This window comes from Procambarus clarkii, chromosome 54, assembly GCF_040958095.1.
Source record: "Procambarus clarkii isolate CNS0578487 chromosome 54, FALCON_Pclarkii_2.0, whole genome shotgun sequence".
NCBI classification, from domain to species: Eukaryota; Metazoa; Arthropoda; class Malacostraca; order Decapoda; family Cambaridae; genus Procambarus; species Procambarus clarkii.
In genome coordinates this window covers 13,753,429-13,767,534 of record NC_091203.1, presented here as the reverse complement: position 1 = coordinate 13,767,534, position 14,106 = coordinate 13,753,429, and the positions used below count along the sequence as shown (strand labels likewise).

The 14,106-nt window shown below is 44.6% G+C and overlaps 1 protein-coding gene across 1 annotated transcript in view; it reads left to right on the top strand.

The window, feature by feature from the left end:
• The window catches only part of LOC123771386 (lysozyme C), a 62,941-nt gene extending 49,443 nt beyond the window's left edge, over nt 1-13,498 (top strand). Inside the window, exon 5 of the mRNA XM_045763894.2 lies at nt 13,014-13,498. Within this exon, the coding sequence (XP_045619850.1) occupies nt 13,014-13,302 (289 nt within the window). The 3' untranslated portion in view covers nt 13,303-13,498. The remainder of the gene's footprint in view (nt 1-13,013) is intronic.
• Nucleotides 13,499-14,106: the final 608 nt, after the last annotated feature.

Genomic DNA, 14,106 nt, shown 5'->3' with positions numbered 1-14,106 from the left:
ATATTCTACCCACTTCAAGACTCCGCTCCAATATAGAAGCATCAAGAAATATGGGCCAATAGGCTTTCTACAAATCACTTCCATTCAATACCCATTGTTTCGTGTTATATATATATATATATATATATATATATATATATATATATATATATATATATATATATATTATATATATATATATATATATATATATATATATATATATATATATATATATATATATATATATATATATATATATATATATATAGGGGGGTACCACCTCTGGTGCAATTATAGGGACCCACAGCCTCAGAGAAGGGAACATAGAGGATTCAAGGAAAAACTTGCCATTTAACTCTGAATACGTAAGAGTATTCGCTTCTCCTACCACCCCCCTCTTTTTATGGTGTACACTTTATTATGCAAGTTATACAGTTACATATCTGATTTTATACAAAAAATTAACATTAAGAGGACACAAAAAAAAGTTCGCTTCCTAGAGGCTGTAGATTTCCTCGAACTCCTCCGACGCCGGGCAAGAACCGAGGATGCAGCGAGCATTCCCCCTCTGGATCGCGACACTGAGGCGCTGAAAGAGAAAACTTGCTGTTCTAGGGTCTCTTGTGGTGTCAATGAGCTTGGAACCAAGATCCTTGAGAAACCTTCTTACACTCTCTCCCCTTGGGCCTAGGGTCTCAGACCCTATTGGAACGAAGTTGTACCGATGATCTAATTGCCTGTACTTGGCTGACTTGTCTCTTTCTCTGCGTGATACCGCGGCTCCTGCTGTGCCGGCAGAGAGGTTGATGTATGTGGTTGCCAGGGTGGATCCACAAGTATAGTCCCATGCCAACTGTCTGCCACCCTTCCACGGTCGCAGTGTGATTCTGTCTGGTCGGCCGGCAAAGCTAACAGAGTCACGGTTCAGTAGGTTGCGGGGCTCTCTCTCTGCTGGACACTGAGCAGAGGCAAGGCTTCTTTTAATGATGTCATTGACTTCGTCCTGTCTAGTGTGCCAACCACCAGATTTTCCACAGTGCAGGCCATGCAATCCATATTCGTCAGCATCTGCCTCGCCGCAAATACACCTATGAACAGTGTGGATAGGGGCAGCAAGACGGAGAGCGACTGCAATACGGAGCTCCTGCGGATCAAGACGTGTGCCTGTCGCAGACATAGGGTCTGCCAAAAGGAAGTCCCCTGCATGGGGAGCCTGCACAGCTGTGAGGCGTGCACGATCACTGGGGGTTGTTGCTGCCTCCAGCAAAGCTGTGGCTTCTTTGTCTACAATGGGGCTGTCCCAACTGGATTGTTTCTTGGCTTTCGGCATGGCTGGTCTGAGTGCTGGTCTGCCATGGCACCCCATTTCGTGTCGCCTTCAGTGTAGTGGGGGTCCTGTATCCCCGCTACATCACTCAGGGTGTCAGGTAGAATTTCCTTAACCAGGTCATCTGATGCTGAGGAGGAAGACAGGAAGGCTGGGACAGCAATTTGGGTAGCAGTGCGGACACCCAAGCCACCGAGCCTAACAGGAAGAGTGGCTTGTTTCCACTGGCATTCGTTGAGGGAGAGGTTAACAACTTTTTCCAGCATGGTCTTCAGTAAGAGGTCATACTCTTCAAGCTTTCTGCTGTCGTAAGACGGGGTGCACCTCAGAAAGTAGGTTAGCCTCGGAAGGGATAGGAATTTGGTGAAGAGATAAAAAGCATCGCGGGCGTCGATGTCATCTATTCAGCCTTCCATCCTCCTAAGATCTGCGATTTTCTTGTCAAGGATCTCCTCAATGGTGTTAGACCCGAGGGGGGCTCCAAGGAGGGTGCTGTTCTCGGCCCTAATGACATGGGCTCCAGGCAAGGCAGACCTTATTTTAGCTACGATGTCTGGGTTGGAAGAGACTACTTCACACTTGGAAGGGTTCAGGACGAGACCCAGGCTTACTTCTAGCTCCCTTATTTTCCTGATATCTGCCAAGAGATGGTCTACGGTGCCAGCTATGGTGCCATCATCCAAAAACCAGATGTTGAACTCACTGGACAAGCTTTCGGTGATTTCTTTTAAGACTTAGCAGAAAAGAAGTTTTGCTCACCACTGTAGCACGATAGTATGAACGGGTAGAGGGGCCGGAAATGGCGGTGTACGGCACAAAGTACTGCATCTCTTCTGACCATGTTGAACAGGGCCTTTTCATCAGAAAGGTTGGTGATGCATGCTCGTGCTGCATGGGCAGCCGCTTCACAGCCTTGGGGGATTCCAAATCCTAGCTGGATTGGTTTCAGCAATTCAGCCGCTTGCTGGCTGACAACCCTCGTAGCAGCCTTGGCAATCAGGCGTCAGAGAGTGTTGCCAACAGCGATTGGCCTGATTCCTTCGTCCTTCTTTTTGAGAGCACAGAGGAAGGCACCAAAAAAGAGAGGCCTGATGACCTCAGGTATCTCACCAGCCAGACACATGTTGACGAACCTTGTAAGTTCCATAAGAAGATCTTGTGCAGCATCACCAACCACGGGATTTAACATTTGCTTGATGTGTTGAGGTTTTAACCCTGTAAAGCCGCCTGCTGACCCAGGTGGAAAAGAAAGGGCTGTATATATATATATATATATATATATATATATATATATATATATATATATATATATATATATATATATATATATATATATATATATGCGAACAAGCCTGAATGGTCCCCAGGACAATATGCAACTGAAAACTCACACCCCAGAAGTGACTCGAACCCATACTCCCAGGAGCAACGCAACTGGTATGTACAAGACGCCTTAATCCACTTGACCATCACGACCGGACAAAATGAGGTGATAGCCGAGGCTATTTGAACCACCCCACCGCCGGCACTCGGATAGTAATCTTGGGCATAGCATTTTACCAAATCACCTCATTCTTTGGGGCACACGTGAGGAACACAAATGCGAACAAGCCTGAATGGTCCCCAGAACAATATGCAACTGAAAACTCACACCCCAGAAGTGACTCGAACCCATACTCCCAGGAGCAACGCAACTGGTATGTACAAGACGCCTTAATCCACTTGACCATCACGACCGGACAAAATGAGGTGATAGCCGAGGCTATTTGAACCACCCCACCGCCGGCACTCGGATAGTAATCTTGGGCATAGCATTTTACCAAATCACCTCATTCTTTGGGGCACACGTGAGGAACACAAATGCGAACAAGCCTGAATGGTCCCCAGGACAATATGCAACTGAAAACTCACACCCCAGAAGTGACTCGAACCCATACTCCCAGGAGCAACGCAACTGGTATGTACAAGACGCCTTAATCCACTTGACCATCACAACCGGACAAAATGAGGTGATAGCCGAGGCTATTTGAACCACCCCACAGCCGGCACTCGGATAGTAATCTTGGGCATAGCATTTTACCAAATCACCTCATTCTTTGGGGCACACGTGAGGAACACAAATGCGAACAAGCCTGAATGGTCCCCAGGACAATATGCAACTGAAAACTCACACCCCAGAAGTGACTCGAACCCATACTCCCAGGAGCAACGCAACTGGTATGTACAAGACGCCTTAATCCACTTGACCATCACGACCGGACAAAATGAGGTGATAGCCGAGGCTATTTGAACCACCCCACCGCCGGCACTCGGATAGTAATCTTGGGCATAGCATTTTACCAAATCACCTCATTCTTTGGGGCACACGTGAGGAACACAAATGCGAACGAGCCTGAATGGTCCCCAGGACAATATGCAACTGAAAACTCACACCCCAGAAGTGACTCGAACCCATACTCCCAGGAGCAACGCAACTGGTATGTACAAGACGCCTTAATCCACTTGACCATCACGACCGGACAAAATGAGGTGATAGCCGAGGCTATTTGAACCACCCCACCGCCGGCACTCGGATAGTAATCTTGGGCATAGCATTTTACCAAATCACCTCATTCTTTGGGGCACACGTGAGGAACACAAATGCGAACAAGCCTGAATGGTCCCCAGGACAATATGCAACTGAAAACTCACACCCCAGAAGTGACTCGAACCCATACTCCCAGGAGCAACGCAACTGGTATGTACAAGACGCCTTAATCCACTTGACCATCACGACCGGACAAAATGAGGTGATAGCCGAGGCTATTTGAACCACCCCACCGCCGGCACTCGGATAGTAATCTTGGGCATAGCATTTTACCAAATCACCTCATTCTTTGGGGCACACGTGAGGAACACAAATGCGAACAAGCCTGAATGGTCCCCAGGACAATATGCAACTGAAAACTCACACCCCAGAAGTGACTCGAACCCATACTCCCAGGAGCAACGCAACTGGTATGTTGCGACTGGTATATTCCCTGACCATCTCTGCAACCTGTTTAAGTCCTCTTGGAGGATCCTACAATCCTCGTCTGTCACAACTCTTCTCATTAATTTTGCGTCATCCGCAAACATTGACATGTATGATTCCACTCCTGTAAACATATCATTTACGTAAATTAGAAAGAGGATTGGTCCCAGCACCGATCCTTGAGGTACTCCACTTTTTACTGTTCGCCAGTCCGACTTCTCGCCCCTTACCATTACCCTCTGGCTCCTTCCTGTTAGGTAGTTCTTCACCCATACTAGGGCCTTTCCGCTTACTCCTGCCTGCCTCTCAAGTTTGTATAGCAGTCTCATGTGCGGTACTGTATCAAAGGCCTTTTGGCAGTCAAGAAATATGCAGTCTGCCTAGCCTTCTCTGTCCTGCCTTATCCTTGTTACTTTATCATAGAATTCTAAAAGGTTTGTTAGGCATGATTTCCCTGTCCAGAACCCATGTTGGTGCTTGTTTACAAACCCAATGCTCTCCAGGTGCTCAACAAGCCTTAGCCTAATTATTCTTTCAAGTATTTTGCAGGGGATGCTTGTCAGTGATACGGGTCTGTAGTTAAGTGCCTCCTCCCTATCACCTTTCTTGAAAATCGGTACGACATTTGCCTCCTTCCAGCAACTGGGCAATTCTCCCGACATAAGTGACTCATTAAAGATCATTGCCAGAGGCACGCTGAGAGCCTGCGCTGCCTCTTTAAGTATCCACGGTGATACTTTGTCTGGTCCAACAGCTTTATTTGCATCCAGTGTTGTCAACTGTTTCATTGCCTCCTCTGCTGTCACCTCTATATCTGATAGTCTTTCATCTAGGGTAATCGCTTCTAACAATGGGAGCTGCTCAGGCTCGGTTGTGAACACTCCATGGAAATTTGCATTCAGTACCTCGCAGATTTCCTTGTCGCTTTCTGTATATGCCCCTTCTGTTTTCCTCAGTCTTGTCACTTGGTCATTTACCGACATCTTCCTTCTTATATGGCTATATAGTAATTTAGGTTGCTTTTTCGCTTTGACTGCAATATCATTCTCATAATTTCTTTCCGACACTCGTCTTATGTTAATGTAATCATTCCTAGCTCTGTTACATCTAATCCTGTTGTCCTCTGTCCTTTGTCTTCTGTACTTCCTCCACTCCATCCTGCTTCTCACCTTTGCTTCCTGACACTGTCTATTAAACCATGGGTTATTATATTCCCTCCTGCTTTTTTCCTTTATTGTTGGAATAAATCTCTCTTCAGCCTCCTTGCATTTCCATATGACTTGGTTCATCATATCTTGCACTGTTTTTCCTCTAAGTTCTTCCTCCCACTGCACTTCTCCCAGGTAGTCCCTTATCCTTCTGTAGTCCCCTTTTCTGTAATCAAGTCTCCTTTCCCGGACCTCTTGTCCTTTGGTCACAATTTTAAGCTCCATCATGAAGTCAAAGACTAGGACACAATGGCCACTGGCTCCTAGTGGTATTTCAAGTTCCAACTGCTCGATGTCTTCTACATTCTGGGTGAAAATGAGATCTAATAGGCTGGGCGTATCCCCTCCTCTTTCCCTAGTATCTTCCTTCACATGCTGTGTTAGGAAATTCCTGTCAATAACGTCTACCAGCTTCGCTCCCCAGGTCTCCTCCCCGCCATGGGGATTCCTCGTTTCCCAATCTATCTCTCCGTGATTTAGGTCCCCCATGACCAGCAGCTTCGCTCTCATTCTATGCGCTATAGTTGCTGCCCTCTGCAGTTCATCTGTACATGTCTTGTTGCTGTCCTCGTACTCCTGCCTGGGCCTTCTACTGTTTGGTGGGGGATTGTAGAGTATCAAGATTACAATCTTCTTCCCATCCACTATCAGAGTTCCATGTATGAAGCTCGTGCTTTCATTGGTACCCGGATTTTCCAGCTCATCAAACTTGCATTTATGCTTTATTAGGAGTGCCACTCCTCCTCCCTGTCTCTGTTTCTTTTCTTATCACCTGGTACCCCTCTGGAAAGATTGCATCCGAGATCATGCCATTTATTTTAGTTTCCACTATTGCCACTATGTCTGGGTCTGCCTCACTGTGTGTGTGTGTGTGTGTCGTACCTAGTAGCCAGTATACATATAATCGGTAGACATACCAGGCACATACAGTATTTGTGCCTAGTATGACTAATGGCAGAGACTGTAGGCCTACTTAGTTACAAAATGAATAATGTTAGGTGAAGACTGATTTTGTTTACATAGCAATTGTAAGCTTAGGTTTGGCGTTGGGTCTCGGACTTGTCAACGTCTGGAGGCTTATTAAGGCCCCCACAAAAACTTACTAACCAAGTATACTTTAAATATAAACATAAAACCGGATTTAGGAAAATTCTTGATTTACCGCGACCATTGTATAATCTTTGGTGCGTATATTTTCTAATGTACATTGATTTGATGTTGGGCTTAATGCCTGTCAATCTCTATAGGGATTCTAAGGCCACCTCAATAGCTTATTGACCAACCAGCATGTATATTTTAGCCCTATCAACCTCTGGATGTTATTAAGGCCACCACAATATCTTACTGACCTCACCCAACCAGCGAGTATACTTTAGTCTTGTCAACCTCTGAGGGGTTATTAAGGCCATCACAACAGCTTACTGGTCCATCAGCAAGTATAATAAGTCCTATCAACCTCTGGAGGAATTTTAAGATCACCACAACAGCTTGCTGACAACCCAGCAAGTATACTTTAGTCCTATCAACCTCTGGAAGGTTATTAAGGTCACCATAATATCTTACTGAGTATTCTTGCTGGTTGGTCTGTAAGCTGTTGTAGTGGTCCTAATATCCCTCCAGAGGTTGAGAGGTCACTCCAGACCGACAACCAGAGCGCATCACCATAGTCTCCTGAGACTGATCGATGCATACTACTAATCAGCAAGTATACGTTAGTCCTATCAACCTCTGGAGGGTTATTAAGACCACCACATCAGCTTGCAGACCCACCAGCAAGTATACTCTTGTTCCATCAACCTCTGGAGGGTTATTAAAGCCACCACAATAGCTTACTGACCCATCAGCAAGTATAATTTAGTCCTATCAACCTCTGAGGGGTTATTAAGAGCACCATAACAGTTTACTGACAACCCACCAAGTATACTTTAGTCTTATCAACCTCTGGAAGGTTATTAAGGCCACCACAACAATTTACTGACCAACCAGCAATTAAGAATACAAGTTATTGTAGTTGTTTCAGATTCAACTACTCGGAACAAAAGTTCCAAGTAGCACGGGCTATTGTGAGCCCGTAGTAGACTTAAATGTACGCAATATCAATCAATAATATACGGGATAAAATACCCATTAGGGCGAGCCTTGAAGTGGGGACAGCTGAGAAGTCGGTGAGAGGAAGTGCTGAAGTTGTAGAGAAAGAGCCAGGGGCTAAACCCAGCTGCGTGTCTGGAATCGAAGCTGCAACAACCCCACAACTGGCTAGGCTATGAGTCGGATCAGGAAGAGCAGCAGTGACAGTACTTCTTCATTCTAGGTGTTAACAATCCGTCTCTGGTAGTGTCTTGATTCTTCTTTCTTCTCTCTTTTTTCTTATTTCTTCTTCCTTCTTCTTGCTTCTGTGTCTTCTTTGTTCTACTTCTTCTTGCTACGTGTCATCGTCTGATGGTTTTTCTTGTGCTCGGGGAAGTCCTTGGGGAAACGTCCAGCTGCCAGTGTAGATTCGTCGCATTCTGTGAGAATGATTTGGGAAGGAACATGGAACGCCTGGGCAGTTTCTGAATCCAGCATGTGTTCTTCATAGCTCGTGTTAAATATAAGGCTGGTGAGCCTTCTGTACTCTGGAGATCCAATTGTAGTATCGACACGTTGTCGACATAGGTCAGTGACCACAGGAGAGTTAATCGTATTATTTACCGTGTTTGGGGAAGTGAGTGTGCTTCAATGTCATCTGAGGCAGTAGAGTTATCATCAGAAGACAGGTGGAGGTCTGCTGAAGCATCTGGTGTAGGTGCCGGTGAAGCTGGTGAAGTCACAAGTACAACTGTAGTAGTTGGTGGTTGATCTAGAATCTACAGCCGGTGATGCTGTTGTAGGTACAGATACCGAAGGGTTGATTGGCGCTGTAGTAGGTTGCAGAGGATGGTGGCCAGCAGAATGGGGTGGGGGTGATGTCAGAAGCTGAATTCGTAGTGGTGGCTATCGCTGGAGTAACGAGTTCCTCTGAAACAGTAAACGTTGGGAAGCCATTGACAGTGTAGAGTATATTGAGGATTCGGACGAATTCCTTGTAGCTCGTGCCTGCCATTATTTCTGCCGTGCGTTTAAGTGCAAAGACGGTTCTATGAACGGTGTTGGGGGCCAGCAACTGGTGTGGTGAAGGCTGGCTTGATGATTGCCAGTGGGAGGGTGTGGCTGTTGCGGCTGAGTCGATGAATGGTTGGCGGACTGGGAGCTAGGCCCCCATTAGCTTGCAAGCTGTGCAGAAGCTCCGCCCCCACTCGGAAGGTTTGGAGAGTTGGCGCCTTGCACGTTGAAAGTTGATGGTGTACGGCGAGTGGTGTTGACCTGCCTGGCGTCAGTCATCTTCTTGATTTTTGCAAGTCTTCGGGGGCACTCAGCGGAGACGGCAGTAAGTTCACCTTGACAGAGAAGGCAGTGAAGACAGTCGTTCACGCAGTCCTTAAAGTGGTGGTTCCCGGCGCACTTCCCGTTGGTCCTGGGAAGTGGAGCACTTTTTCGTGATGTGCTCGTAGCTGTAGCACTTTAAACACTGACGATGTCTGTGGTGGTACTCCTTGGTGATCTGGCGAGATGTACTGGCAATACCAAAGGACCAGAAGCCGTTGTTAGCAGCAAAGGTAGCTTCCTCATGCGATGTAAAAGTAACCTTCATAGTGGAGAGGTGGCTGTCGTTTACAGGAATAAACTTAACAGCGACAGCGGTTAAGGAAGGGTTCTGGTCATTAATGCTGGTGACGACATCGGTGACAGCTTTTTCAGAGAGTAGGTAGCTCACTCTCCGAACAAACACCGTCCTGGCTGCGTGAGTGATACGGTGGGGTGAGGATCATATGCGCTTCCTGAAGATCAGAGAGGGTGGTGAGGTCGAACAGACCCTGTAATGCTGCGGCAATGATGAACAGCATTTGGGGTCCTCCATCGTTGACGACGTCCAGTGGTGCAGCAGGAGCTTTTGTAGTGATCAAGTCCAGGATCTCTGACCGGGTAAGGGGCTGGTCCCCTCTAAATCGTATCTTGATCTGGTGGATCATGGTACACATGGTACCAGAGGGTTGCACTTTGCGTAGGAGGTCTACCGTCTCTTCCCTGTATAATGCACCAGGCTGGGAGTGGGGTCTGACCTCCTAGAATAAAGAGCTCTGAAATGTACGCTCGTATTTGATTATATTAATACCTTTGTAGACTTAATACTCACCTAGTATGGTAGAGCTGAGGCAGACAGATTAGGAAACTTTTTGTCAGTGGTCTCAATTCTCACACGCCACTAAGTCGGGCATGGAAGGATATCAACAAGATCAAAGGGAAAAATGCTGCAGAGATCTCGTACCCTAATCCTCTGCACAGAGCAAATGAGCTTGTTGATGCTTGGGCCACGACTTCCAGGTTTGACAGTCATCCTCTACCCACACAGAATGAATTAAATAATAGATATACTGATAGAGCAAGGCTCCTTGACTTCATGCTTCATCAGGAGGATGACTGTGACATACTTTTTAATGAATACGAACTAGACTCTGCTCTACATAAAGGCAAAGCTACATCACCCGGGGAGGATGGAGTTACTTACGGCATACTGCATATACTTCTGCTAGTTCCAGGGAATCCCTTGCTTGAATTGTATAATATGAGCTATGTAACTTGGGAGCTTCGAAAGTCATGGAACAACAGTCTTAATATTCCCATTCCTAAACCAAACCAGCCGATTACTTTTCGCCCAATCTCCCTCACTAGTTGTCTCTGTAAGTGACTTGAGAGGATGGTTCTCAACCGTCTCCTTTACAGAATTAGTAACATGTTGTCTCCCAAGATATATGGCTTTACGCATGGAAAGAGCGTACATAACTGTATTACCACATTCCTCACCCTGCATACTGATAGGTCATACACCACTTTCCTAGATCTTAAGTCAGCCTTTGTCATTGCAAACCCACACGTCATTATGAGCGAACTTCCTAAAATGAGTGTTGGAGGATGGATTCTACAGTGGATAGGAGGCTGTCTATCCAACAGGAAGTCAACTGTACTCTTCCAAGGGCATAGGAGTGTAACGAGAGATTTTGAACTTGGCACTCCACAGGGAGGTGTCCTCAGTCCTACTCTGTTCAATGTGTTAATCAATGCACTTTTAAACTCAGTAACCAGAAGTCCCAGCGAACACATTATTGGCTATGCGGATGATATACTGATCCACACAAATGGGTATACCAACACCCAAAATGTACTGAACTCTGTATTGCACACATGTTAGGAACTAGGCTTAGTCATCTCAGTAGAGAAAACAATGATCCTGAACCGACGACCACCCAGGCGGCGTGGGGCCGTTCGCAAAATGCAGTTGCATGATGGCTCTCTGCTCGACTATGTAACCAAATACAAATACCTTGGTCTTGAAGTTCCACTGTACCTCAATGTTGTAGCCAGACTTGGTCGCCAATGTAGAGAGAGGCTCCATGCTCTCAAGGCTGTGGCAGGCTACCATCCAAGCTATGATGTAAGTGTGAGAATTATCAAAATGATGTCTCTCTCATATATTAGGTCTCTAATTTATTATGCTGCACCCATGCTTGCTCTAGTGCCTGAGAGAATGCTTGGAGTGCTGAAAAAGCGAAAATCTTTTCGCTTTTCTTCGAAAAATGGCTTCGTTTTGCATCTTTTGAAAAGATGCTAAACGAAGCCATGAGGATTATCCTCGGATGCCCCCGTACAACTAAATTACTAAACATGAGGAAGGAACTGAATATTTCATGTGTAAGTGATCGTATCACTGATATTAATGCTTTAATTGGTATCAAGATGCTTAGGCTAACCCACTCTAACCCCTGCACTGAAGCCCTCCAAGCCTTCTTCCTTGAAGGTCAGCATCCCTCCAAATTGTTTACCGAAACTGCCACTGTGCTCAGTATGTATAAATTTTATCACCGCTATCAAGAGTGACAACAACGACACTTTCCTGCCCCATGGGAGATCACTCCTTTTCAAATTACTGTCCCCCCTTTCCCACCCAAGAAGCTGATTAAAGAACAAACCTTGCTTCGACAAGAAACAAAGTACACTGCCTTAAGCCAAATTGATCATTTAGTCAGAGAGCGCTCCCTTTCCCAGAGTATATACGCTGATGGATCCTTGCATCAGTCCCATGGTGCAGCTGGAAGTGCAGTTGTTGTGACAGGGAGAGATGGTTCCTTCTCCCATGAGTGTGGAGCGCGTCTAAGTAACTGGGCCTCCACTCTTCAAACAGAATTGGTTGCCATAATCCTTGCACTCGAGCGCGTATATGAATTCAAAGTTGACACGCTAATTGTAAGTGACTCCTTGTCATCCTTGACTGCCCTCAGCTCCCCAAGGCATAACTGTGACGTGCTTATCTCTGAAGCTAGACACAGATATAATGAAATAATCAATGATGGATTCAGTCTGTCTCCTGTGGATTCCTTCCCATATTGGTCTCAGAATGCATGATAGAACTGATGAGTTGGCCAAGACTTTTGCTCGTAAAGAGGGAATTGATTACCAACTTGGACTGCCTTTGAGCAGCCTGAGAGCAGTAATATTCCGGTAACATCAACTAAATTTCGAAGACTTGAGGCAAAGTGAAATTCACACCAGTTACTCCATCTATCATCGTTCTATTATGCAGGAAGTACCGCACGTCTATGGGTCATCCAATAAGGTTAGCAGACTTCTAGATGATACCACTGCTAGGCTTAAGCTCGGCTACAAGTACCTCTGGGAATTTGTGACATCTGCTGATGTAGATTTGACTAAATGTAAACTCTGTCAGCAGATTTATTCGCATTCTTTGCGTCATTATATAATGGAATGTGAAAAAATAATGGAATTTAGAGATAACACCATCATTAGTGTCCAAGAAATGTGTAAGTACTTCATACATAATGATGTGCTGCCCCAAATCTTAGAAAAGTATCCAAAATTTGCTTACTGTAAGTAATGCATGCACATGACTGTAAAGCTGTCGCCCAGTTGGGTGGGTGTGTAGCAAGACTAGTAACTGTGTGACTCATCATAGATGTAAAGTGCCTTGTATAGTGACTATTGTGAGCCTCTTGTTGAATCACTTGTGACACAAAAGATTATTGGTGTGTGTATTTATGTGGGTGATTAAGTATGTATGTGTATGTATATATGTATACGTATGTATATGTACATGTATGCATGAGTATGTGTACATGTATATATAACAGTAACTAGCGTCAAAAGATTGTTATTTGCTTAGCTAAACGAACTAGAGGGTTCAGTTCCTGAACCGATTATGTGCCTCTGTAATCCTTTACACCATCACCCACGGGATGGGTATGGGGTGCATAATAAAGAAAGAAAGGTAAGGTACTCACCTAGTTATGTTCACTTAAGTGATACTAACTAGTGTTATCTGATGATAATAATTTTGTGTTTACCTATTATCAATGTCATTTATTTATATAAATTTTTCTTTGCCTCAACTCAGGGTGGCTTACGTGAGCAAATGTCAGAATCGCGACTTAGACGAGTACATGTCTGAGTGTTGGTCTGGCTCCAGCTCGTCGTCCAACACTGTCAACATTCGGGACGAGTCTATCCTGCAACCGGACTCCATCATAGAAAACCAGGAAGCCGCCAAGGATAACTTCCCCATTGTCAATCTCGTCCGTGTTCCCATTAGACACGTGCCGTACGTAGCCTTCCCTCCAGTGCTCTACTACATCTACCCCCCTCTAAGCTTCCCGACACCTCTGGCCATTTGGCAACCATTATAGTCTACCGGAAGTATACAGTAATGATGTATAATTATGTGACCCTGGTTTAGAGAAGGCTTAAAAGGTCAGGCAACATAATTTATTGGCCTAGCAGGAAAGATCATATAGCCCTGTTAAGCCCAAATTAATAAAAATTATTATAATCTAATAAGTAATTTTAGTGATAAAAATATACATAGGAAAATGTAATAAATATTACACTTAAATAATATATATATATATATATATATATATATATATATATATATATATATATATATATATATATATATATATATATATATATATATATATATATATATATATATATATATATGTCGTACCTAGTAGCCAGAACGCACTTCTCAGCTTACTATGCAAGGCCCGATTTGCCTAATAAGCCAAGTTTTAATGAATTAATGTTTTTTCGACTACCTAACCTACCTAACCTAACCTAACCTAACTTTTTCGGCTACCTAACCTAACCTAACCTATAAAGATAGGTTAGGTTAGGTTAGGTAGGGTTGGTTAGGTTCGGTCATATATCTACGTTAATTTTAACTCCAATAAAAAAAATTGACCTCATACATAATGAAATGGGTAGCTTTACCATTTCATAAGAAAAAAATTAGAGAAAATATATTAATTCAGGAAAACTTGGCTTATTAGGCAAATCGGGCCTTGCATAGTAGGCTGAGAAGTGCGTTCTGGCTACTAGGTACGATATATATATATATATATATATATATATATATGTCGTACCTAGTAGCCAGAACTCACTTTTTGGCCTACTATGCAAGGCCCGATTTGCCTAATAAGCCAAGT